The following is a 27,570-nucleotide window of genomic DNA, read 5'->3' as shown; positions in this document are numbered from 1 at the left end:
AAACAGCAAGAAATCCGTACCACCATTATTACACAACAATTTATCAAAGCAGATAATCTGTAGTCCTTGGGCATGTCTCATTTAGGTTCAGTACATGTGGAAGTCTGTGGCAGAAATCCTACTGCGTTTGAAAAGGTGGTAAGGTGCACAACACCTGCCTGCCATTTCTGTTTTAGTCCTCAGAAGTGATGATTAGAATGATGTTTAATTGTGGAGCCTGGTAGATCCTCATTCAGGTTAGTGTGATTTTCAAGGTTTGAAATAGTTGGAAACTGTGGTTACCAACAATCTTCAATGAAACTTTGTCCATTCTAAGAGTAAAAATGGGGAAGGTCATAAAGGAATTATTACTCTTGCATTTAACTCAGATGAACTGTTAGCTTTAAGAGCTATTAATAACCATCATTAGCTTCTTACTTATCCTTTACTAGGAATAGCCTCATACTTACCTGCCTTAAGGGAGAGTCGCTCTATTGTTTGTGAAGTGCAACAGATTCTGCCCCTTTGGTGGCTATCCCGCTGATAGTGATGTTTCCTAACATATCCAACAGACAGCCCTCAGCACTTGAAGTGGAAATGAGGCAGTGATGCTGGCATGTGGTTAAGGTGTTGTTCTGATGTCATTCTGTGGCAGGATATTGCTTGTTTGAGAGGCCTGTGCCCTACAGGTGGTTTGTAAAAGTCAGTATGGTAAGTGAAGCTCTCTAACCAAAACTTTTACACTGCCCTTCTGAAAACATATGAGTAACTTCTATACTGTGGCCACCTGTGCTGTGATCTCTGCAGATCTCATAGGCAGATCATGGATGGGCTGATCAAGTGTGAATGGGAGATCATGGGATGCTGGTGCAAACCACTTTGGGCACTCCATGGCCTGGATGTGGGAAGTGATACTGAGTTCCTCTCAAAGAGCATGTAGAAAAGATCATATATTGCAAAAACAGATTCATGTCCTGTCAAATTTAAATATCAGTTTATTTCACTGGCTGAAACTCTTTTGCCCTCTGTTCTAGAGCAACTGCCTTCTTGTCTGTAAGTGCTGTTAAGTAATTATTGGCTGCTATGTGCTCAGCAGAGATTTTGTAACAATCTTGTACATCTTCATGTGCTGTCTTGGAGGTGCTGTGACTACCTGATTTGTCTGGATGAAATTGTGGTGAAAGAAGTACATTGTGCTGCATCTTGCTAAACTTCTGCCTTCTTAGAGATCTCTTGCATTCTGTAACAGGAAAGATACCATAGTCTATTAACTCATACAAGCTACGTCTTACTGGAAAAGCAGGACAGAAGAAAAAAACAATAGATGCATTTGCAAGAATTTTTAATCACAGATTGGTAATATATTAATATAACGGTGAATGCATTGTATTGTTGAACCCAGTGTAATGCCATGAGAGCCATTACATTGTTCTTCAGGTACAGAAGCACTCTCTGACCTCTTCAGTCCACTTTTTGGACTTTGAGCTGTGTCTGTGGGCTCTGACTGGCTGAACTTGATTGAATTTCTTGTGCATCTGTAAGGCAGTGTATGTGGCTTTGCTTGTCCATTGAACCAAACCAGCCGTTAAGCCAACTCCTCTGAGAGTTTCTCCCCTTATTATCTTTATACTGAGATTTATGTGTTTGTGTGTGGCTATGTACTATATTAACACTGCCTGGCATCTTTCCTATATTAAATTCACTTTGTATAGAAACTGGTTAACTACGGAAGAATTTTTGTCTAAGTATCCTGTAACTATTCTGTGGGAAGCAGATGTCTCATTAAGCTGTACTTCTTATAGGCTGGGCCACAAAATAGGAATTGCAAAATCCTTTCCTGACAATATGAACTTTGGCTTTTACCCACCGTGTTTTTCACTGGCTCATAAAGTGCTTCTCGGAAAAAGCTGATATCACCCTTCCTGCTTTTTAAAAAGTAGCAATTTGACAAATTTTTGTTGACAGAACAGGCTACAGAAGCACATTGGAGGAGCTGCAGGGAAAATGCTTCTTCTCCCATTGTCTGTGACCAGGTAGGAACACTGAGAACACCCTGGATGACAGGCAGTCTTAACAGCCTTCAGAATTGTAGCCCTGCAGTGACGTTTACATGCTGAGAGCAAGGTTTTCTTGGCTGATTTCTGTACTGACTTCTGACATCTTAGTGTGTGTTTACATAGGAGTAGATTAGCTTCAGCAGGTAAACAGTCTAATGAGGACCACTACAGGAAAACTGCTTGAGAAGTTGCTTGACACCAGATCCCTCCCTTTCCTCCAGGGCTGCACTTGCCTGTGCTTCAGCACCACCCTCCTTGTGATCTCCCCCCTTGGTTATTAGGAGAGACCTTGTGTTTGTCATGATGTCTTAGCTCTCATTGCAGCCAAGCCCTGCAGATGTCAGGTTGCTGTGTATCTCTTCACTATCACAGGCACCTTGGTGTCTGTTGACCTGAGGCATTTCTCCTGCGCTCCCAATGGGCACATAGCACTGTTGTCATTTGCCCAGCTTCAGGGCTTCTTTCTGTTCTCCCACACGATGTTGGCAAGAGCACTGCTGACCTCCCTCTCCAGCATGCCACCTGGATGTCTGACAAATGTGCTGAGCGCAGCCTTGTCTGGATTAAACCGCTGGTCTGGAATTTGGGATTTGTCTCTTCCTGCCCACTGGGTAGTATTGGGCAAGTCCCTTTAGTGCTGATGCTCTCTTTCTTCCATCTGTCAAAGTGGGCAGGCAGTACTGACTGAAGCCTTGCAAAGGGTTTCAGGTCTACACACAAAAGATGAGGAGCCAGAAGCATTTGTCACCAGATCCTCTGAGGGACCCATTTTGACTGTGACCTTCCCTGATCCGTGTGAATGTTCTCTGCTCTTCTTGTGTCAAATGCAAGCTGAGAGGCTTGTCCTCTCCCTGCTCTCGGAAGCTGAATGCAGGAGTGCGTTGTTTCCCAGAAACACTGGTGGCAGAGGAGGAAGAGAGGAAATAGGAAGTGGGGGGAGCTGCTCCTGTCAGAGCAGTTGTAACAAAGAAAGTCAGATCACACCATTTGATTCTCTGTTGTGTTTGTCTTGGAGTGTGTGCAGCATGTGTGTGTGAGGAGAGGAGCAGGTGGCTTCTGAGTGGAGATGAATTATGAAAGTGCTTTCTGAAAGGGATTTGAAGGAGAAGAGGAGAAAACCCTAAATTTTAAAAATGCAGTAGGCATTTCAGAAGCTAACAGCAGTTGATACAGCAGTGGAATATGTGGACTTCTTTCTTTGGAGTCTCAGCACCAGAAAACTGTGGTTAATTATTATGATCCATAGCTGTTGCATTAACCTGAATCCTTAAACCACCTCTCTGGTATTAACACAAACTGTCTAGTTTTCGTTAGCAGCTCATGAGAACAAGCTGAGCATAATTCTTAGAAAAACAAAATTTTATGAAAGAAGTGCTGGCACTGCTTAACTGTGTGATAGCTGAGTGCATTTCCTTTGTGGTTTGTAGGTGTGTTCCTGTTTTGTGATCCTGGCATTTTTCTTTCCTGGCAAAACCATGCATGCTTGTTTGCTTTCTAAGAATAGAGTGTCAGTCAGGATCCCACACTGAGCTGTTTCTGCATATCAATGTCTGTGTCAGAGTGGAGTGACACTGAAATCCCTGTGGCTCCACAAAGACATGGGTCAAGGTTCTAATCATACTTTTCAGGGATTTCTGTCATCCAGTGGCCTTACTATTTCTTCAAAGTGATGCTATCAGGATTCCTGTAAACTGATATTTAAAGCTTTGTTAATTAAAGGTAATTTCTGTAAATGAAAGAGAGACCAGGAGTGCAGGGCTATATTTTTTTTTCTCCTTCATGCTAAGCCTCATGCATTGATGCACAGTGAGTGTCTTCATTTCTTTACTTGGTTGAGTTTTGTGTTGTTTGGGGACTTTTTTTTTCTCTGTTAAGAAGAAAGACCAAAAATTCTGTGAGGGGGGAATGTAGTGGCGTAGCATCCTTACGGTATCTGTACCTCAGATTTCTCAAAGCTGTGTTTGACATTCAAGTTGCTGATTTTCCATTATACTCCTTTCCTCCATTTTCTGAAAAGGTGTATGTAGCCTTAGATGGGCATCTCTGAATTTAGGTAATTTTTCATAGCCGTTACACTGTTTATGAAGAAATCTTGCTGACAAGGGAGGAGGGCTTTGTGTTCTTTAGAAATTGCTTCTCTGCTCACGGCAAAAAGTTAAGCACTTCAGACTACAACCTTCTGAGTCGGTAGTCCTCATACCTAGAAACAAAATCCACCTTTGGGACCCATTCAGCTTCTCTTGGCCCCAGAAGTGATGGTTACTCGTCTGCCTCAGATCTTCTCTTTGCTGGTTTATTTTGCTGCTGTTTTAGATTGTAATTTATGGAGATTTCATGACGCCCACAAGTCTAATGACTGATCAATCCCAAATGCTTTTTGATGAGGTTAGTGACTGGAATTCACAACTTCATTTTCAGTAAGTTGAGAACTGATTTCTGCTATTTTCAAAAATAAAAGGAAGAATGTGATCATGTACTTGTTGATATTTATTTACCCAATTCCCTACTTTTATAAATGAGTGCACTTCATGATTAAGAAAATGAGTGGGAGTGACCTTTTTGTATTCTTTTTTCATATTCCTTATTGTGGGATGTATCATATTCCTTGTGAACCTGACAGCAGGTGGCTTTGTGGGTCATGGAGAGGATTGTCCTCAAACCTGCAGAACTTGGCCTTGTTCTTTTGCTATGTGCACACTGTGTGTGCTCCCAGTGCATTCTTCAGGGACGTAACGTGTGTGGTACAAGTTGTGCCAGGGAATGTTTAGGTTGAATTTTTAGAAGAATTTCTTCTCCAAGCATGGTCAAATATTAGAATAAACTGCCTGGGGAGAAGAATGGTGAAGTCAGCATCCCTGGAGGTGTTCAAGAAGTGTGGAGATGTGGCACCGAGGAACACGGTTAGTGGGCATGTTTGGGGTGGGTTGATGATTGGACTAAATGATCTTGGAGGTCTTTCCCAACCTTAATGATTCAGTGATTGTATGTATGCTGGTGCTCAGGTTTGGACATCTTTTCCTTGACCTTACATTAGTCATAGAAATCTTTTTTTGCAGCGAAGTAGTTGGACCTTTTCTATGATAGCGGAGCTTTGTATGAATCATTGCACTAATTGATTCATTTCTGAAGTGCTGGCAAAAGTGGGCATTAAAAGCTTGACCATGTTATACTACAAATCTGTGTGGAATCAGGGTATTTCTTCAGTGATTTTCAGAGCCAGTGTAGTAGTCTTTCCTCTCTAGTTACTACGAAAATAATAGATGACTTAAAATAATGGCATTCTGTGCTTTCATGCTATTTCAGGAGAGCTTTTCAGCCAGTAACAGGAATCCTTTCAGAGCAGGCTGCCAAATGTGATCTGTTGTAAGGTATTTCCCACACCAGACTTGTACTCCTCTGTGGGAGGATGTTAACCTCCCTTAAACAGTGGTTAAAGATGCTTGCGAGAAACCAGAGGCCAGTACATACCTTAGTTGTATTTTCTAGCATTTGGATTGTAGTAGGGAGAGAGGAAGTTGTAGGTCCCCCAGTTCAATGTTGCCCTTCCAGGGTTGATGTAAATGGGCATGTCTGCAATCCTCTGAGGCCCCATGGAGTCACACAGGGCAAGTTTTATCTTACTACTCCTGCATGTGTTGATGTCAGATTTGACTATATAGTCCAGGGAAGTGACTAGTGTGTGTGTGTGTATATTTAGCTTTTATTTCATCCTCCTGTACTGTACTTTAAATGTCACAACCATATGTTGTTCAGAATTACAGATTGGCATTGAATTGTTTATGAGATTATCCTTTTCTTCAGAACCGGAGACAGAAGCCCTGAAAAAGACAGTTTGAAAGTATGGGGGCTGCATCTGACTCTTTTTTTTTTTTTTTTTTTTTTTTTGAATGGCAAGTGATTAATTGATTTTCTTTTTTTTTTTTTTCTTCTTGAAAGCAGTGAAGGAACAGCCTTTTATCATAGATTACTGGCTTTCCCTGAATTGAAGGCTTCAGAGAAGGACTGACTGGATGCACAAAACCCACATCAGTTTTAAAGTTTTTTCTGGTAATTGTCTGCCTGTATATTTCTAGTCATTATTCTCAAGCAGTAGATGTGAGAGGAGGTGGTTTCTGGATTGATCAGTTTGAATAAAGCAGTGTACATTTCCCTCAGCAAGTAGCTTATGTGTATGTTTTTTGGCTTTAGATTTTATTCACAACATTGGAACCATTTGGTTGACTCAAAGAATATGCAATGGTAGGGGCGTTTCTCCCCTCCCCCTTTTCTCTCCACCCTCCCCAGTCCTCTTTAGTTATGTTTATTGTAGTGCAGATGGCAGTGAGCACTTTATTTGGGTAAAGGTTGCAAGGCAGGCTTGTATGCAACCAAGTGAAACATTCACTAATTTTTGCATCTTAATTTCTCTGAGCTGGTTAATATAACAGCAGTTAAATAGATTCTTTCCACATGAAATGCTGCAGTGTAACTTTTCCTTTGGCTGCCTACAAGCATCACGTACAGTAGAGCCTCTTGAGCAACTGAAACATCCACGGGCAGAAATGTGGAAGACTCCCCTCTAAACAGGATATTCTGCTCTTAGACACCAAGGTTAGAGCCCTTGGGAAAAGGGAAGCACAGCTACAGAGTACCTATAAGCTTTAAACTGTAGCTATTTAAGTTAAGCACTTGAAAAAGAAGTGTTCATGGAAATGTTTGCAAATTAGAGCCTGGGTACTTCCAATGCTGTGTTGTGCTTAAACTAATATAAAATACCCTCTCTCAGTACAGAACTGGTTCTGTTCTGTGATCAATATAAAAACCTTGACTGTTGTGCTTACATTGCTTCAAGTCACCCTGTAAAGAATCTTGGTTTTCACATAATGATGACATAAGTTGTCACACACAGAAGAGGGAGGGACTTGCTGGAGTACAGATTGTTTTGTTGTATGAAATTTTTACTAGGTAAAGTGGCGCATAGCTATATAAAATAAAAGTACATACATGTATTTGTAGGCGTTAATAGTGAAAGGCTGATTGTCCTTTAAACTGAAGTCTGCAGGACCTTCCACCCCCAAACCCTTTCCCATTAGTTAGACTGAGAATGCCTTCTTTTATTTTTGTGCTCCTTTGAAGTTTGTGATGTTGATGTCCAGGAGGGATGGTCACATTGGATTTGCCCTGACCTCTGTCCATAACTGTACAAGACACACTGTAGCCAAATCTCCAGCCTTGAGCTGAAGACAAGGGGTAGATGTTCTAGTTTGGTTGATAGTTTGTTTCCATGCCAACCAGCCTTAGTTTACAGAAACCACACCTGACTTCTATTTTCTGTGTTTTTAATTCTGAGTTTGTCTGGCTTCGGCTCCCAGCAGCTGGTTGTTGGTGCCTCTTTCTCTGTTAATTGAAACAGACTCTTAAATTGTGCTCATGGACTACTCAACACATTGCAAGCAAGTTAGGTCATCCTTTTTTTTTTAGAGAAACTTACAGATAAAGTTCTTAAATCTCTCCTAGTAGTGTGTTTCCAACAGCCTTGAAAGAGCTTGGGGGCAGGGAAGGAAATCCTTCCCTCTGGTCTCTCTTATTGGGAAGGAAAGATTGGGACAGTGGAGGTGAATACAAGGATCTCAATTACAAGGCGAGCTGCTTTTCTTTGCTGTCGGTGCTTTGTTGTAACTGCTGCCGTCCTCCCTTAATTCTCAAGCACTTTCAGAGGGAAAGCTGATCTCTCCTTGCTGTAGCACAGTAGCAAATTGCATTGATCAGGTTCTCATCTCCAGTTGTCACCTTACTGCAACTTCCTAAATCCTTCACTGCGCTCCTGCTTTATGTGTTGAATCCTGTATAGCTTGCAGTTGCACTTGGTGTCATTTGGACTTGCTCAAAGTAAAGCACAGTTTGAGTTAATTTTTTTCCCCCAAAAAATCAATTTTGATTGCTTGATGTCTGTGAAGTGCCTGTCAGCCTCTTCATTTTTACCACCCTGCTAAGCTTTGTCATCTATAAATGTAGCTGGCAAAGACTTAAAGACTTTTCTATATTTTTTAAAATTCATTTTCACATGATTATTGAAAATATTGACTAATGCCGGGTTTAACAGTGATCTCATGGAACCAGTAGGAACATCTTCATTTGACTGTGTATTGACAAGGCCAACTTTGAATCTGCCAGGAAACTGCTCATCACCATTTAGGTTTTCTATTTGTATTGCTTGCCTTCTTTAGATGGAAAAATCACATCATTTGAGGCAGTTGCAAATTTCTACTTGGTGAAACTAGCTGCATTCAAAACATTCATAGCTTAAAAGAAGGAAGTGGGGATCACTTGATAACGCTTCCCCTCACCATCCTTTTGTGAAGTCACTTATGCCTGTGACAAATGAGTGCCCCTTTGCTAAGATGTAGAGCAATGACTTGCACTAATTCAGAGCTTAGCTGTTTTATACCCTTTACATAGGGTCATCTGGCACCCCCAAAAGGCTGTTAGGAAATCAAGTCAAAGTCTCACAGAAAATGGTGATCTGGACTGAATACAAATCAAGACAGACTTACTTGTAGGTATGAGTTTCACAAAAGCCTTGGACTCGATTATTCTTCAGGAGATATTCTTTACCTTGAATACAGCAAATCAAATCCTTTCATCTACCTTGGAAAATACTTCCAGTAACACTTAAGGCTTCCTTCTAAATCTTGTCAAATGGAACTTTATTAATTCATGCTGATAGCTGGAGAAAACACTGCTCTTTTCCTACCTCATAGCCTTTGTAGATGTCTGGGGATGGCGCCTCATTAAAGCAAAGACAGCAGAAAAACACAGTGCTTTGTTTTACACTGGGCAACAACTAACTTGAGACTGTACTGTCGTTTGCAGAGTGTGTATTGGAAGGAACACCACCACTGCAGACATAGTTCAGGTGGGAGTTTCAGTGCTCTAGAGAAGACTACTAGGGAATGTTATTGGCAGACAAGAGGCTGGCAGACAAAGCAGATGGGGAGAGCATGTTTCCAGCAAGACTGTCCTCACTCCCTGTGGTATCCCTGCTTCAGGAGGGCTTCTTGAGCAGTCAGCAAATCCAAGTGTTGGAGCTTTCCTTTACACTTCTTATTCCATGGAATTTGAAGAATAATGCTGTTTGGAAAGATGCTTTTTAGTAGTTCTTAGAATGAACTGATTTAAGTGTTCTTGCATTTTCTATTAATGAGGCTAGGGAGCAAGCTACTGTTGTTTTTAACCCCTTCATCCATAAACCTGTTTCCTTTTGAATGCAGATACAGCAAAGAACATGAAATGCTTTCCTCATACATATCTCCAAATTACTGCCAGGTTTTACAAGGTGAGGACTGGGCCCTGGGCCCAGCATCCCAGGAATGGTGCAGATGCGGTCAGCTGCTGGGGGTGGGCTGTAGGCCCTGGTGTCCTTGCCATATCCACAGGATGTTGTGGGGTAGCCAGCAGGAGCACAGAAAGCAGACAGCTGAAGGCTTACTTCAGTCTTGCAACCTGTGGTAAACCTGGCTGAGGCATCCACAGCCTCCGGGAATTGCAAGGTGAAGGGAAGCAGATGAGATCAGCTGATTTCATGGCACTGCTGTTTTTTCAGTTCAGTTATTGAGACGTGTAACTGTGAAGTCTGTTGTTCTGATTTAGAACCAGGATTTTTGAGGTGTTTAATGCAGAACCCTGACCCTGGGTGTGTTGTATCTTTTCTGTCAAAACCTTGTGCAACACATAGCAGGGGATTTAGCTATTGCTGGGTTTGAATCTATTTTTTTTTTGTTGGTTTGTTTTTCCTTTCGGAAGAATTTATGAGGAAGCTCTTGCAGTTCCTCTTTATAACAAAGTTCTGGGTTTTGGTTTTTTTCTTAGATTTCTCAAATGTTTGTGAAAGTGTCCTAACTAGTTCCACTGTGTGTGGTTTTACTGGGCAGAACTTGTGTGCAGTCCACCATTCTGAACTCAGCTATACCTCCCAAAGCCAAAAAGCAGAACAAGGAGAGCCAAACCTGTAGATATATAAGGGGAACTTCGGCCTTTTCATTCCATGTTTAATCACCCAATTTTCTCTAGTGTGAAATGCTTTTTGTGTGTGTGTTTTTCTTCCCTATTTTAATCCATCTTAAAAAAAAATTCTACAGGTGATATTGTTCTATCCTGCTCTTGTTTTGTAGCTGCATTAGTGACATCCACAGCACCTGGGTAGGCACCATTACGTTGCTCTGTAGAAGTGTAATTTTGCTGTCACATTGACAAGTACTTGAATTGGGCACAAGCAGTAGACCCAAGTCAGCTCGTACCCGCGGGTGCTGCTGTCTTTCTCCCTGCTGCGTGGAAGCATGGGATTTGTGTGGTATTTGTTAATGCTTGGTAAAAAGTTTGAGTACTGATGCTAATTTCATTAAAAATAGATGTAAAATCCTCGCTTTTTTCCACTGTGAAATTCACATAGACTGGGAGAAACATCTGCTGTATCAAAGTCTGTAAGCTTCTCAGTGTGTCCTCTGATTGAAGAAGCTCCTTCCAGCCTTGTTTATTTGGAAGTAGTTTCAAGTAACATTGCATCTGTGCAGCCTGCAGCATTTCATGAAAAAGAGAGAAGCCTTTCAATAAATACCATCTCCTGCAATTTCACAGGCAAGAAGCACTTCCTGTTATTTAGCATCTCTTATTCCCTTTTTCCCTCCTTATCCTTGTGCCATCCACATTGGTTCTTCCTTCCTTCCTTCCTTCCATCTTCCTTTGGTTTGGACCAAGGAATGTCCACCAGCTGGAAGCCACCGGGTAGGCTTGAGGTTGGAGCACACGTGGCAGCAGCCAAGAAGCCTGAAGGATGCTTGCAGGCAGCCCCTGCGCTGCCCTCCAAGGCTGTGCAGAGACTCAGGCAGAAATATACCAGGCTAAAAATGCAAGATGAGCTGCCCCTGGATGATGACTGTTGTCTCCATGGCCAGGAAGGACCAGAAATGCTTCTCTGCTGGCTGAGGTACACTGCAGAGAAATGACTGCCTTTCTATTGTTATCTCATGGGTACCAAGTGCCGTTTTGTATTGCAGGCTTCAGTTCAAAGTACTTTTAAAATTGTTATATTTTTTTATTTCATTGCTGCCACCACCTATACATCAAAGAAGTTCAGATTGGCAGCAGAAATTTGGATAAGGTCTGAGAAGAGGTTTTATAGGAAATGAGCAGATGGTCTACTAGAGAATTTCCCCAGGAGGTGGCAGTTATTTAAAAATGGGAGAAACTAAACAGACTGTACAAAATTTGACTGTAAAATTAACAGGCCAGTCAGTAGCTAACTACTTAACCAACATGATTCAGCTTGGCCTCTAGCATAAGCATGTAATGAAGTGATGTGTCTTTGAGCTGACGCTGCACATGTTATTTCAGGTTTCACCTAGTAAGTGCACATGAATGAAAGATGACTCTGCTCTGCACAGTTCTGGTTGTGGAGAGGCCTCTTCTTCATCTCTTTCTTCACAGCAGTAGCATCATTGTTCAGGCATGCAGGAGAATGCTGCAAAATGCCCTTCATTCTAAATAAAATGTTTGACTGTTTAATTGAACCCCTTCAATTTTTAAACTGCCCTTTCTAGCCTCCTGAACATAAGAAATATAAATCACAAACTGCTTCAAAAGTCCACTGAACTCACTGAACTCATGGCAATTTGGAGTTGTTTGCCATGTGGCCTTACACTTTACATATATGATTCTGAATTTTTCCTCCCAGTTCTGAAACACACCAAAATTGGGGGAATTGTGTGTGAGTGGATTTTCAGTGACATTTTTAGTTAATTTGAAATCATTGTTTTAGAAAGGCCTGAGTTCAGTATTCTTTAAAGAGTCAGGAAAATGTTTTTTTTTAATTTAAATCTCTCTGATAAATGACCATCTCCAACAGGAAGGTGGGACTGAATTCTCTCATGCTAAGTTTTAAACTGAAACACACAATGGAGATAACTGTCTGAAATAATTAACAGCATTTGATTACCCTTATGTTCATCTGTTTGTGCGCTGGTTGGTTTCTTCCAGAAATGCACTGCACTGCTACCAGCCCAAGCTGTGGGAGCGGCCCCATGAGCCACGTGCATGCATGGCTCTGGGACAACCCTTCACCATAATGCTGGAGCAAATGTGATTAAACCGGATTTCTCTTCCAGCTTGCTATGTTCAGAATTGTTTGAGCTGGAAGGAACCCTTAAAGGTCATCTAGTCCAACTCCCCTGCAATGAACAGGACCACCTATAGCTTGATCGTGTTGCTCAGAGCCCCATCTAGACTGACCATGGATGTTTCCAAGGGTGGGACATCCACCGCTTCTCAAGGACACCTGTGCCAGTGCCCACCACCCTTAATACAACAAACTTTCTCCTTATACCCAGTCTTAATCTCTTCTGTTTTAGTTTAAAACCATTTCCCCTTGTTCTGTCATAACAGACCCTGCTCGAGAGTCTGTCCCCTTCTTTCTTATTGACCGAGTTTAGAAACTGACCTTCATAACCTCCGACCTATCCTTCTGGAGTGCTATAGTGCTATGTGGAAAAGGGTAAATATTCTTAACTAAGCCTTGATGTATACTCCACTGTATACAAAGCCTGACAACTGTAAGTTAATGACATATTTTTCCCCTCCCCTCCAGTAAATCCTCTTAACCCCAGTTTCAGAGTCTGAAAAACTACCTCAGAACTCAACTCTAGTTTCCATGCCATAAGCACAGGTATTAAAGTAGACATCTAGAGAGTGACTTCCTGGCAGTGCAGGTGTCCAGAAACTTTGACTGCAAAATCCTTGTTAGCAGTGGCTCTGTGAGAAGCAGATCCAGGTATCACTCTGTGTGCATGCAGGAGTCTGCAGGCACGGAGAGAAGAAGGTCCTGATGTTTAATCAAAATGCAGTATGAGAATGGAAAGGTTTTGGACCCTGCCATCAATAGAGCTAATCTTTCAGTTTGTATTTACCACTTGCTAGAATATAAAAAATCAAGTCAGGTAGGTAGAAATGAACAGACCATACTCTGTTTCACTACTCAGAAGTGTGTTGCAGTCAGAATAATCTGCTGTTTAATCTTATACTATCTGGTTATAGTGCAGACTCTGGGTATGCCTCATGACTCTGGTATCCCTGACAAGGTGTATTCCTTTCGGCTTCCTTTGCAGAAACAGAACATCTGTCTATAAAGCAGTCTTCCTGTCTCTGTTGCATTCAGCCCAATTGCTTAGCTGGTAGGACGTGATGTGCAAGACCGGGTTCATGCACAGATACTGCCTTTGGTACGCGATACAATAAAGCTGCATTTCATTTACAGGAAACTAACCACTTTAAAAAGCTTTGATATTGTGTTGAGATGGCTCTGTCATTTGGACCACAGCAGATAACTGATAAACAGATGCCAGATATCTTGTGCCTCTAACAGAAATCAAAGCAAAACAAAACAGTTCTGGGAAATAGAATAGAGTCTGTAAGTGGCGTGCACTGATATTTGCCTACTGCAGTAATTGCAAATGAAGTATTTGCAAATTAGTCCCGCGTTTGTTCATTCTGGAAGGATATTGAAAAGTAAGAGATATTTGTAGTTAGCTTGTGAAGTTGTAGTGAGCAGCGGAATTTATTGCTCAAAAGAAGAACCACGTGAATTTATCTCCCATATTCTTCCACCCACAAAGTTCCCCTAAACAATCTCATTTATCTGTAAACAGCCAACTGAAACTGCCAGCTAGAGCAAGGTTTTTATTTACCACCTTCTTTCTCTGGTATTGTTTTCCAATGTGTCCCATTCTTCCTCTGCCTTCAGTGTTCATCTTTACGTGGCTTCTCTTATTCCCTTAGGAGTAAGAAACATTAATTTCTGAGCAGCTGGCTGAGTTTACTGGTATCAGGTATTCTAGAGGTATGGCTCTTGTGGTTACTATTTTTTCTTTGACTTCTAGCTCTGTGGACTTTTAATATTAAAATTCATAGTATAATCACCAGATCTACTAATAAGTAGAGGTAAGAAAATGGATCTGGGAGGGACATCCTCCCTGCTCTTTGGATACAGGGAGAGTCGCTATGCTTCACAGCACAAAAACTGCTAGGGATTGCTTTTGGGAAGCGGGAGAGGTGGACATCAGCTGCAGCGAGGAATGAGCTGTTCTGGGAGCTCTCATGCATTATTCATCACGAGCTCCTTTCACTTGGATCAGCTGGAGGAAGTAGTTAGTCTAGTTTGAGCTACACTAGTATTACATTTAAGGGGCTTAAACAAGCCCAGGCAAGTACAGAACCAACTCTTTCTCTTCGTCTGTAGGCAAATGTAGGGCAGTCCGTAGCTCTGCTTACACGGCTCCATCTCTTTAGGCTGGCTAACAGGAATCATGCAACCAAGGGAAGCTACGCTGGAGATACGTGCATGCATTCGTGCTGGAAAATGAAGCTTCAGGTAGGCGAATGCCTTGTCAGCAGAGTATTGTGACTTGCAGTTTATTGTATGGATGCTTTTAAGCCTTGCAGAATAAATATGCGTTAGGGCAGCCTGTCAGGAGAGGCTGCTGTAGGGACTCAGTGCTCCACGAACGATCCCTTCGGTCTGGTACTTTGTTCCTTCCTAATTGTGAAGCTGCATGTTTTTGTTGTCGAGCATCTTTCCTTCATTCGTACTGTCATAAACAGAGACAGCCTGCTGGGTTTTGCTGGTTGTTTTTTTATTTGTTTGTTTCCTTCTGTTGCTGTATTTGGTATTGGCTTGGGTTTGCTTGTTTTTAATTTAAGCTTGCTTTTTGATTGTGCTAGTATTAGCACTTTTATTTGGGGGAGGTAACCATGAGAGGTTTTGTTGTAACACAGCTGGGTGCGATAAGCCTTAAGCTCCAATTGTGTCCTTTCAGAGTCTGTGCATTTGAATGGGTGCTGTGTTTACTACTTTTTTTTTCCCCCTGAATAAAGATGCTTGGAAATCGGGTCTTGTGCTCTGGAAAGCCTGTATCTATTATCTAATGATATAAGTTCTAAAATAAATCGGTATTTCTTTTCAGTACAAGCTTTTTATATTTAAAACATCGTGACTCTAGCAGCACTATTTAGTTTAGTTTTAGACAAAGAAAGGGGATTTTCCAAAACCTTATGGAACAATAACTCTTGAGATCCCTTCCAGCCCCTCCAATTCTATGATTCTGTGATTCTCTAATAACAAAGGGTCTTTGTTCTATTCTGTAAGCATTATTTTCTCTATAATGTGTGGGTTTGTGAATGCGTGAGGAAGGGAGGAATACAAACACGTAATGCCATGTGGCAAGAATGTTCAAATGTGTTTGGTTTTGTGTGTCTGAAGTCTGTACGCTGCTGCTGGCTGCTAAGCACACTGCTGCACGTGTGGCCTGCCTGCCTGCCTGGGGGTTTGGTTTGATTTAGGGGCAGCTTTTTATGGAGGTGTTTTGTTTGTTTGTTTGTTTTCCTTGAGAGATGGGCTGCTGAAATCTTAAAAGTGCAAAGAGCGAAGCCCCGCTAGATAATTAGAACAAAACGGTGTGCACTGCTGTGCAGACAAGGCGTTTCCTTTTAAAATTTCTAGCTGAAGTCTGATTCACTGTTTAGTAAATAAGCACTACTGGTGGCTGCAGAATTTGTCTGGCTTTATGTGAAATCCCCCAGGGAGGAGGTTAATGATCACATGCTTTTGGTAAGGTTAAGTGTATGTTGCCTAGGCAGTATGTTTTCTTCCAAGATGATTTGATCACCTGAGCGGAACTTGCATGTCACTGAGTATCGTATTCTTGTGCACATTTCTGTTTACCTTTTTGCTAACAGCTGGGAGGGATATCACATATGCACATAATCAGTCTGTGGTCTTGTTGGATGGGGCTCATCAGTACAATAGTAAGATGAGGAGCTTTCATGCATCTGGATCAAAATATCAGCAAAAGTTCACAAAGATTTGCTCTGTCACTGAAGAGTGGGGAAAATGTTCAGACTTGACAGGAGCAATTCAGGCATTACTTACAGATCCACGAAGGTGAGAGCTTGCACTGAACAAAAAAGTTAACTAATGATTGAGGAGGAAAGGGGCACAAGTCTGGTTTTTTTTGCTAATTCTTCTGTAGATCTCTATAGAGAGCTGGAATCAAACCAGAGTGGAATACATGCTTCTTTGTGTTCTGACTGAGGCCAGGAAGAAGGCTGAGATGTACTTGATAGAACTCCTAATCAGTTTTCTCTCTTATCTCAGTTGTTAAACTCCTAATAGTAGAGTAAGAAATACAACAAAATGATCAATATTTGGCAGCAGCGAGACAAAACACAAACCAAAATGAAAAGTATGCTTATATTGGTGGAGTAATAAACATATTGCAAAACTAGTTGATACCAAGGGTAATATCTTATGCTAAATAAAATGATTACAGTTTTGGTGTCTTTGGGAAAAGAGAAAAACGGATAAGACCAAGTCAGGTGGACTTTTTGTTGGACCTATCAAGTAGTGGAGAAATTTTGTTCTTGTATTTCTAAGCTGAAAAGGAATCTTAAAGATAGACCTATGGTGAGGGAAGATGTATGTTTGTTTTTCATTTGTTTGTTTTGTTGTTTGCGGGGTGCTTGGGGGGATTTAAAAATGCATGAAGAATAGATTTAGACTCAGAATCAAGTCTTTTGTAGTATAAAATGGAACAGTCTCTTCTCTCTGAAATGCTGGAGCTGCCCTTGGTGGGGCTGCAGAAGGCGTGCCTCAGTATCTCACTCTGGTGTAGGAGGGTGAAGGGGTGCCCCCCTGTCTTACATTTGCCTCTCAATAATGTTTAAAGAACAGTCTTTGGGTGAGGTGACTGCAGACTCACTCAATATCCAAGCTTGAAACTAACAGAAAGATATTTTAGCACAGTTTGCATTGGTGCATGGATGTTTGTGGCCTTGGGCTTACATACAGCACAGTGAATTCAGGTAGGCCAGCTGGGAGCTGCATACCTCTCCAAGTTCAACCACTGCAGTATTGAACTTTGCCAGGAGCTGCAGGCATTGTGCCTTCCCTGTGTTTCTGGAAGAGTCTGTGTGAAGACGGTGAAGGTTTGTGGCTTGAATGACTAAGAAAGCATGAAAGTCAGGAAGGAACTGACAGTAGCTATTGCAATTTGGGATTTGGGAGTCTGCTTTTGTATTTTTGTCCTCCTTGTAGGATTGTCCTGGGGTATTTTTATCTAATTTATATCTCTGCACTACAGGTACCTGAATTACTGGTGGTGAAATCTTGTTTTCCTGCTCAATTGCAGGAGAGATCTGTCTCCCATGTGGGAGAATAGTGTTCTCTTGAACCTGTTTGAACTTGATTCATGTCTCATGAATGATTATTCCAGAGAACTGACTCAAAGACCCAGATGGTCCCTTATGCTCACAATAGCAGGAATGCTTAAGTTGTCAACGAAGTCAAAATCATAGTTAGAAACGAGAACACTAAAAATGCTGTTCCAGGTTGGACCAAAGCATCTTGTGGCAATATGCAAAAGCAAATGCTTGGGGACTAGAATAAAAACAGGCATATAATTACATAATATCTCTGAAAGTTGGTATATCATCAAGATATGCTTGATATGATACCTCCCCAACCTTCCAAGTGATGTCTTCCCAAACCTCACTGATTTATAGCCCGAAGAATTTTCGGTATTTCTGTTTAGTGGTTCTTAGCAGATTTCCCTCCTCTAATCAATCCGAATCATTTTTTGAACCCAGCTAAAATATTGAGCATCTTCAATCAGCTGGATCAGAGTCCCATTGTTAATTATGGATTGTGAAAAAAAATCTCTCTTCTTTTGTTCTCAATGGCTCATGTTGTTGTATGGCCTCAATTCTTCTACTGGAGTGAAGGAGGACTGTTTCCTACTTGTTTCTCTGTGACCATTGTGATTCTGTGTGCTCTGTCACATAGGCTGCAATAGAAATCAGGCGGCCTCAGTGGGGAAACCCTGTTTGACAACATTAGAACAACATTTGGAGAAGGACAAAAGTAGACAAGACAGTTTAGGTGAAGCCACAGAGCAGAGCTAAACTTTTCCAAGTTAATACAGTATGGATTTGCTGAGAAAAACAGGAGCCCCCTATCCCCCCCCCCCCCCCCCCCCCCCAGAAGAAAAAAAAAGAAAAAAAGAAAATAAAATAATCTGGATCTTTAACACTCATAAACCTGTAAGGAACAGAGAGAATTTCAGATTATGCTGTTCTTTCTGCCACCTCTCCTTTTTGATGTCTTTTTGTGGTTTGCTCTCCTTCCCTTTCATGTGTTTTTGACATTAGCATTTAATTTTTGTTAGATATCACTTCTGGATATGTTGTTTTCACACAGGGATTCTTTTCACTTGTTGCTAAAGCTGCATGCTTTTTTTCATGGTTACATTTACTAAAAATATTCATTAGTAACGTGTCTTAGAATCCATGTGTTTCTTTCTTAGCAACATCCCTTTCTCATCTGGTTGCTATATGTGGATGAGAGGCAAAGATCATGATTAGGGACTTCATTACCTTGATTTCAGGCTCACCAAATAGCAAATGTTGCTAGACGCATATACTGTTGACTGTTACAGATGTGTGGGAACCTTGCTTGCCTTAAGCATAGATGATCAAGAACAGCCAAGCCATCAGTGCATCGCCAGTGCTCTTAGGAACTAAGATTTAATGATCTTGATGAGTTAAAGTGGCAGTCTTCAGACTTTGTTGCGGATTCGTATCACCTTCTACTCTCATTTAAGTCATTTGGTTTCACATAAGACTACACAATGGGTTTGAAGGAAATAGTAATTGTCTTCCCTCATATGGCTTCACACTGCTTTCTTTATGAGGGTAGCTCTGAGAAAATCAGAAGAACCTAACTACAGAGGTTTGGTTTTCTTTTACTTTTCCTTCACTATTTCATCTCTGACCTCTCCATATGCTATTGCTGAGGGACTGCATGCCAGGACAGAATGCCTCCAGCCTATTAGCAGGGCGCTAACCTGAAACAGATAGCCATGCCTCTGTGGATGGCAGCCTCATTTGGTGAAAAAAATCCTAAATCCTACTAAATCCTACCTTTCTTTAGTCCTACTAAAGAAAATGGTGAGACTGGCTTAAAAGCAAGAACCTTGTGTATTGTTGCTTTTTCCTGAGATTAAGCACTTTTAAAAGCATAATTTAAACAGCCTTACTGAAATTGATTGAGCATGGAAGTACCAGACCCACCCATCTAACCTGCATATAACTGAAAGAAAGCTAGTGAAGATCAAGGTACCTCTGTTTTTCATCTTCTTTCTTTTTTTCAGTAAGTGCTTGAAACATGCATTTTTAATATGTTTCCTGTCTTTTGCAGTTACTAGGCAATATTACTGACTTATTTTTATCATGTGTATTTTGGTGCACTCAGCCTCTGTGATTGTGAATGTGCTCATAATTGTTTTTATGTCTTTAAAAGAAATTTTATGACTTCAAAATTTGAGTCATATTTTGTATGTATCGTAGGTTGACAACATTGAGCTGTTCTAAAGAGTGGGGAACAGTTTAACTCCTGCGTAATACATCTAGCAGTGCTTCACTTCAGTGACTAGAATTAGTATATTCCTATCAAACCTTTTCAAGGGCTCTAATCTATGGAGATGCTGGAGTCTTTCATTTAATTTTAGTGAGCTAAAGTTCACCAGTGATTGACTGTTGTAGTTCAAATGAGAGAGGTGGCACTGAGGTAGCAGGGAAGTGTTGGGAAGAGAAGGAAATGTCTTTAAAATGTTCTACCATGGCCTGGTTTCTGCACCTTCTGTTGGGCAAGTAGGTTGCAGTCAACATGAATTTTTGTGTTTCTCTTGTTTGAGGGTTGCTTTTTTTTTTTTTCCTTTCTAGCTAATTTAATGTCAGGTTAACCTAGTGTAACAGGAAGCTCACTCAGAACAACCAATTTTAGCTCTCTTATGTTGACCTTGATGGCTGGTTGGTCTTTGTATTGAGACATTTTGTGGTTATTGCACATTGTTACTTCTTTATATTAGGTTAATAGTTCTTTTTGAATAGTTTTTGCCATTCCATCTGGCATCTGTTAATGGCCAATTTTATTGTTTTTTTCTTGTCATCGCTTTCTCTTTTGCTGTCTAATGGAAAATTATGACTTTATGACTCACTGGGGTGCTTGTTTTATCTTGATTGTCATTCATTGGTTAGCATTATGACTTTGAAGCCCAACAACTGTTCTTCTCCAAGGAAATGTTTGCCTGTCTCAAAGGGGTCAGATTGGTTTGAAGAACCAGATGTAATACCTTAGGCTATTCAAGGCACCAGTTCTGCTTTCAAATCCAGGCTGGGCCATTGTTGTTGAAGTAATAATCTTTATGTTTCCTCTCACTGCTTTATCAAGGAACCGTGCTTCTGCTAAAACATTTTTGTAATATTTTCTTGTCCCATAATTGTGAACTCACTCCAATCTCCATGAGAGCACCAACTACACGTTGTTCTCCTAAAGATGACCTTTGTTTCAAGTCGAGTTAATCTCCTGACTTCTTTTGACTTCGCATTTGCCAGGTTATGGTCAGATACCAGAGTAGGAGTTGACTCGCAGTCTGTTTTGTAGCTGATGTAGCTATTACAATTGAACATAATCTCTTAAATTATGAAGTGATGAGCAGTGCTGCAGTTGTCATCTCTGAAATGGCTTATTGAATGGAAAAGCTTGAGAGATGCTGGCCTCAGAGGTGAAACTGTTCACAAGTGTCCCTCCTGATATTCACCAACCTTGAACTAATGAACATCAGTGACACACAGTTGTTGCTGTCATTGCCACATCGACATATTGGCTGAACAGCTTGCCCCCATTGACCAGCTGGTTCAGGCTGCCTGTGTATTTCAACTGGAAGCATTTTCACAATGATAAGACTTTTTATAATTTTCTTAGAATTCTAAGGGTGAGGGAGCTAAAAACCTGACTTCTAAGGTTCACAGTTTAATATGAAACTAATACTGGCTGCACAGTACAGAGAGTTTTGCATAAGTTCTTGTTATGCCATGATTTTTCTTGCCATACCTGTGCTGTTTAAACAAGTTAGTCTTATCCCAGCTCTTTATTACACATCAGGCATTTTCTTTTCCTGCCGAGAACTGCTGTGTTAAATGTGAAGTAGTGTTGAAATACATTGTGGCCCTGGAGTGTATCCAAAGAAGGGCAAAGAAGCTGTGAACAATCTGGAGCACAAGTGTTATGGGGAACAGCTGAGGGAACTGGGATGGTTCAGTATGGAGAAGAGGAGGGTCAGGGGAGACCTTGTTGCCCTTTACAACTGCCTGAAAGAAAGTTGTAGCAAGGCGGGTGTCAGAGGTCTCTTTTCCCAGGTAACAACAATAGGATGAGACCTAATGGCTTAAGTTTGTACCAGGGGAGGTTTGGTCTGGTTATTAGGAAAAACAACTTCTCAGCAAGAGCAATGAGGCACTGGTGCAACTGAGGTGGTGGAGTCGCCATCCCTGGAGGTGTTCAAGAAATGTGTAGATGTAGCACTGGGAAACATTGTTAGTGGGCATGGTGGGGGTGGATTGATGGTTGGGGTGGATGATCTTAGGGTTCTTTTCCAACCTTAATGATTCTGTGGTTCTAAGAGTGATGTCAGGACCAATTCAATTCTTAAGTAAATTAGCCTTAACTTACACGTAATGAAGGATAAGAATTCTGTCTCATTACAAGCTGAGTTTCTTTCTATAAATCTCTTTTCTGTTTCCCTCAGATATACTGGGGCAAACCCTTTTAAAGGCAAAATTGAGGCTATCTTCAGGATATCTAATGTATAAAACCAGTCTAAGTCACTCTAGCTCTCCTGGGTGGAGAGAAGCAGGACTAAAGAAATGTTGATGGTAATTTAAGAAGCAAAATAAAGGTAGCCATTGAAAAAAGGCTAAATTAATATAACGCAATTAAAAAAATCAAGCCAGGTACATGTAGTGATATTTTGACCCAAGAACAGACTTTTTTCCCTCTCCTTTTTGTTTGTTTGTTTTGTTTTGTTTTGTTTTTTGTTTTTAAAGGCATTTTAATATGTTAATCAACAAACCAAAGAACTTTAATGTATATTCCAGAAACTCATTCTGGAAGAGTGATGGGAGCTGGGATTCTTTTGCCAAAGGATTCCTGAAATGCAATAGCTGTAGGATGGATAATATCCTGTTAATGTTCCTACTTCTGTAGTCTGTTATCTTGAAAGTGGGCAAAGGACAGCAGGGACAAGGACATGCTTTGGGTAGGAACAGTTGGAAAGGGAGTTACACATTGTCCTTTGTTATTAGGTATTTTCCCCCAGCCCGCGAAGAATAGTATGAAGCAGCCCCTTGAGTACACTTGATGCCTCAAACCATTAATAGTTTCTAAAACTTATCTTTCATCAGAAGACCTAATTTTCTCATCCAAAATTCAACAAAGAAATTCATGTCATCTTGCCCTTAAAAAACCAGCCAAACTAAAAACAAAAACAAAAGAAAAACAAACAGTGAGGGGCATTGTTTCTTTTGTTTTTACCCTCAGTTGTATTGCAGGCTATATTGCTTGTTACTTGCTCTATCCTCCTTTCACCTTTTGCTCTTCTGTTTTTGTTGTTTTTTATTATTATTTAAGAGCTTTTTCTTCTACCATGCTATGTCATGTAGCAGCTGCTTTTGATTTGTGGAAGCAGAAGCGGAAGCATTCTCACATATCTGACTCCAGGGAAGAAGTTAACATACATTTCACCGAGAGGAAAAGAAGGGTGAACACAGTTATATTTGAAATGAAAACAGATTGTCTGCAATATCAAGAAGTCTGAATTTAACAAATAGAAAACATAAGGTTCTGAACAGCGGTGGGAAGAGAATTTAAGTATGTTCATTTTAATGCTAGCAGTTTTGCAAGTTGTCCTCCATAACAGTGGCTTCTTTACCATTTACAGACATGAACCAGATTTATAGTCAGCACTTTTCTGGAGTGAGAATATCTTATGCTATTCTTTTCAAATGGAAAAACAGATTTGCGAAAGTTTTGTATCAAAGGCCATAAAGATCTGAGTCCAGGAATACATCTTCCTGCATCCTAAGCCTGTGGCTCAGTCGTCATCCTAACCTTTGCTCTTATTCTAGGATGCTGTCAGTAATACAAATGGGATCAACTGCTCCATCCTTGCAATTCAGCAGTCAATGCAGGACTTCTCTTGTAGGAGAGCTTCTTGGGCTTGTACTGCATCCTTTGGGATTCAACCCTGTTCAGTTCAGGATTTTTTTTCCCATTAAATAAAAACATAAATTATAGGTTTATCTATATATTATACACATATATGAATATATGCATGTAGACACATATGTGCATTTTAATGTGTTTGACATTAAATATGCCTGGCTGCTTTTACTCATATCTTGTACACTAACGTTCATCCCTCTCAGTGTTTGTTGTCTGATTGCCACAGTCATCTTTGTATTTTTTTAACTGGGTCATTAGCTTTCTGAAGCAACTCCAGCCTTTTGCCATGTTTTATATGCTTAGCACCACAGTGACCTGCTCTTGATTTCTGTTCTTTCTTGAAAACATCAGTTGAATTTGGCACAGTGTTCTGATTTCTAAGTGGCATCCACATAGGATGTTCCAGTTCTGCTGGAACCCTCTGGCATTTGTAACTCTTGTTAGTGCATTTAACTCCATATCTTTCAGGGAACAAAAATCCTGCTGTGGTAGTATTTGTTAGAAGAGTGTATTTAACTGGAAGCCAAATCTAATGCTTCACCTCTGAGGGCTGTTGGCTAGCATCAAATAAAATCCTCTTGGATTTAAAAATGATTATAGTCATTTTTGCTAAAGCTTGCAGGACTTCCCTCGTACCCAGGATTAGATCAGCTGTGTTTCTATCCATTCAAGTTTCTTGATATAGAAGCCTCCAAAAAGTGTTTCCAAATTTTCCTATTGTGAAAGGAAATGATGCAGAAAAAGCAATATAGATAGGACAAAGGTGGGAGAAAATATCTGATTCATGTGGTCAAAGCTGCAGCTGAGAAATAAGGGTGATAAGAGGCGTGAGGAGACAGAGAAAATGCAAGTATGATATGGGATAAAATGGTGTGGGGACATTGGAGGAGGCTGAAGATGCAGCTGATGTGTTCCCTGGTTCTTTTGTTTTTCTGCTTGCTGTATCTCATTGCTGTGGAATGATACAAAACAATGCTTACTTGCAGGCAGTGCTTATGTGTGGGCTTTGCTGTTTCTCACCCTGTCATTCTCAGAAGCAGTTCCTATCTTTTAATCCCCCTAAGCCTCTAGTCTCTCACCAAAACATGTCCCTCCTGAAATGTAATCCTCTTACTTCAGTTCCACGGTTACAATACTTATGTATGCGCACTTGGGAGCGTGGGCAGCAAGTTTTCTGTGTGCCAAAGGCTGAAAAAATCAAAATATCTGTGTACCAGGATCTCCCAAAGAACTATTACCCAAAGTAGTGTGTGTTAGTCTTGATCCTAAATCCCAGTTCTTTTTGAAAACTCTGTAGATGCCTTATGCTTTGGTGCTGTGATAGTTTTTCTCATGAGTCATCAAGCTTAGAGATCCAAACATCATTCACTGTACAGACAGGGATGTGCAAGGAGGACTGGGGACCACATTTACAAGTAAAGAGGACCTGGCAGTAAAGTTTCAAGGAGGAAGACTGGATGAATGAGACATTCTTCCAACATCGGGGAAGAGCTTTCTCAAATGCACCTGTGCTTTACTAGATGGCAGTTGTTCAGGTAGATCACAGTCTGATAGTCCACATGAAAATGAGGGCACTGACAGATTCCAGGTTGGAGAGTCATGTTCTGTTACTGAGGAAAATGGAAGGGAGAGATCTCAGTGATGGTTTCCTTTCCCTGGCACACTGTATGTGAAATTCACTGTATGTGAACCTTGTGTAAAAGTATTATGCAAAAACATCTGCAGCACTGAGCCATATGAGAGAATTGCTGCCTGATGCTGTTGAGCACCAACCAACTGCAGTATTCCATTTTGAATGGATAATAGTGGTTTGTAGGAAAGATGTTAAATGAGAAGTATGTTCATTCTGTGCTGAAGTTTCAACCCTGTGGTACAGCCTTATTTTCAGTGATGATTTTAGTGTGCTACTTAAATTCATGTTTGACTTATGAGAGGTTCTTCCAGTTTTACGTTCTCATCTTCATATGCTCCACTCTGTCCTCCAAGGTACTAGTACCAGATATTATTAAGGAACCCAGGAAGAAAAGAATTACTTTCTTTCTTGATAGTGTTCTTTAAGTGTTGCTTTCGTAATTTACCATTCTGCTGCACTGCGCTATATTTTGCATTTTCAAAAGTAAGAGGAATCAGAAATAGATGCTTCAAAGAGTTCCCAAAAAGTTCCAGTTCTGGATCGGAACCTTGTTGTAATGGGATCAGCAAACACTGTGTCAGTGTGATCCCTGGGGCATAAAATCCTACAATCCAAGGATCCTTCCCTTTGAGGGAATCTTCTCTGTTGGACTCCAGAGCCCATGGTGAGCCCCTTCTTTTATCATTTCAGCCTCTCATCAGCTCCATTACAAGAGTAGCGCCTAAGAGAAAAACGTTGCCTCCCCAGAGGTCTGACTTTAAAGGCATTTCTGTATGCCTTCTGAAAATATGTATTTGTGTAGCAGTTCTCTGAGGTTTTTTAAAAGTGAGTTTTAAAAGCTACAAAATGTATTTTGATAAAATCTGTTATCTTCTGAAGCATGCACAGATTTCACAGATGTGCAATATGATTTCCACAGATAATGAACATGTACAGCAATGAACAAAGGGAAGTAGAGAAGCGAGTTTTACCAATCTAGCTTTGGTGGGGGTAATTTTAAAGGCTGTTTGGCAGAAGCAAATCAAATAAGCAAATACACTTTTTCTGAAACCTTTGATGAAATTTCCTGTGACAAAAACTGCCCGAGCTCAAAGCTGTAGGGAATGAAGGGCAGGAGATTTACTGTGAATATGGGACTTATTTATAAACCTTTCCCCTTGGGAAACAAACTTTAGAGAATGCTATGTCAGCGGATGCAAGAATGCAGCACAGTCTCCAATAGGTCAGGCAGTGCTCTGACAGCTGCAGCTTATTTTCTGTTTCATATGCATAAATGCGAGAGGCAGAGCAACCCAGTGAAGTGAATTGTTTAATACTACTGACATAATATCGGTATTTTTGAGCTGATGTGCACGTCTTTCCATAAAAATTTCTAAAACTAAGCAGGATTTGACTGGAACTGGTGCATGAGAGTTGACGAAAGAGAATGAGTGAATGTCTTCAGATAAGTGGAAAAGCTTCTGTTTCAATAGGCTAATGGCCCAGAGATTTTATTTTAGCAGAAAATGCAGGCGTTCCCGGGACTGCAGTGATAAATTTAGTTCTTATACAGCTGCTGGCATTCAGCTTGTTCAGGCACACAAAAACTTACAGCCCTCCAGTCAGACTGTGGCTGCTGTGAAGGTTCACAGCCGGGTAAAGAGCTGTGCTCTTTGAAGGGCTCTTCTGCAGCCAGGAAGTCTTGTTAGTCTCCTCTCTGATTGCCTCTGATGCTCTTCCACTGTAATCTGACACGATTTTAGGATGCGAGTGATGAGAGATGAGGATGCCTACCAGAAGCATTCCCTTTTCAGTCATGGAAGCCCTGAACAGGAGTGGTGCTTGGAAGTGCTCTGAGCACCACACTATTCACACCACCTGCTCCAAAAACATTCTTTTTCTTGCTGTTTTCTGGCCATTATGTTGTTGGCCCTACTGTGCTTAGGTCACTGGGCTCATCCGTGTTTTATTCAGCCTGCACAGCTCCACAGGTTGCATGTTGCTCAGTGCACGGTGTTGCTCAGTTGCTCACACTGCACGGTGTTGTGTTCCTGCATGGGGTTCCTGCTTTTCCCTGCTGAACAGATGTAGATTTCCATGTGCAAGGGGAATGTGTTTTTGTAGATAGATTTTATTGCAGTTTCTTTTCTTCCCTGTTTCTCGTGCTGTAAGACAAGTCAGTATTTCTATAAATTCTCTAGGTCCCAATCTGCTAAAGTGTGCCTAATGCTAGTTGCAGTTCCTGAAATACTTTTTTAGGATTAGGATGTTGGTTGTGGCTCAGTCTAAGTCTTTCTGAACCCAGTGGGATTTCTTGTTGGCTTCACTAGGGCTGCCGCAGCTACACAGAGCATTTATTGCTTCCTCCAGGAAATACTGATAGATAAGCTCAAGCAAGGTCAGTGACTCAGCCTGCAGTAACTGGCTCGCATCTCCTGCTTCTGGGTGTTCTTCTGAAGGTGTGGGACACAGCTGTGAAGGCTTCTTACTTAGCTACATGTATTTTCTTCACTTCATTGAAAGAAAAAGTAAAATAATAATGTTCTGCTTCAACTGTCCACGTATAAAGGCTCCTCTGTATTGCTGTATTTGTTGCTCTGAATTGTGTATTTCCACCCTATTTGCTGTTAACAGAGGCTGATCTCCTGATGTGATTGATTTCTTGGTGGAATTCACTCTACTTCTATAAAGTCGGGATTTAATCTCTAGAGACCATATGCAAAAGCCATTGATTTGTCCTTGGTTTTGTTACTGTTTCAGTATTTCCATCCAATCCTTTT

At 40.9% G+C, this 27,570-nt stretch overlaps 1 protein-coding gene across 18 annotated transcripts in view; it reads left to right on the top strand.

Annotated features, from left to right (window-relative positions):
* The window catches only part of MARCHF8 (membrane associated ring-CH-type finger 8), an 89,214-nt gene that overhangs the window by 29,258 nt on the left and 32,386 nt on the right, over positions 1–27,570 (top strand). For 8 of the 18 annotated variants that reach the window (XR_014948659.1, XR_014948658.1, XM_085554516.1 and 5 more), the window contains exon 3: positions 14,352–14,433. The exons of 8 other annotated variants lie outside the window; for them this stretch is intronic. Coding sequence is in view for 8 of the 10 variants with exons in the window: in XM_085554516.1 (XP_085410642.1) it covers positions 14,352–14,433 (82 nt within the window). In the remaining 2 variants the exon portion in view is untranslated. Of the gene's footprint in view, positions 1–13,852; positions 13,903–14,301; positions 14,434–27,570 lie in introns of those variants that run through there. 2 more of the 18 variants (XM_085554511.1, XM_085554519.1) reach the window with 2 other exon arrangements.

Source organism: Coturnix japonica, chromosome 8, assembly GCF_054131305.1.
Source record: "Coturnix japonica strain WE chromosome 8, WE-NBRP24, whole genome shotgun sequence".
NCBI classification, from domain to species: domain Eukaryota; kingdom Metazoa; phylum Chordata; class Aves; order Galliformes; family Phasianidae; genus Coturnix; species Coturnix japonica.
This window is presented reverse-complemented; position numbering and strand designations above follow the sequence as displayed.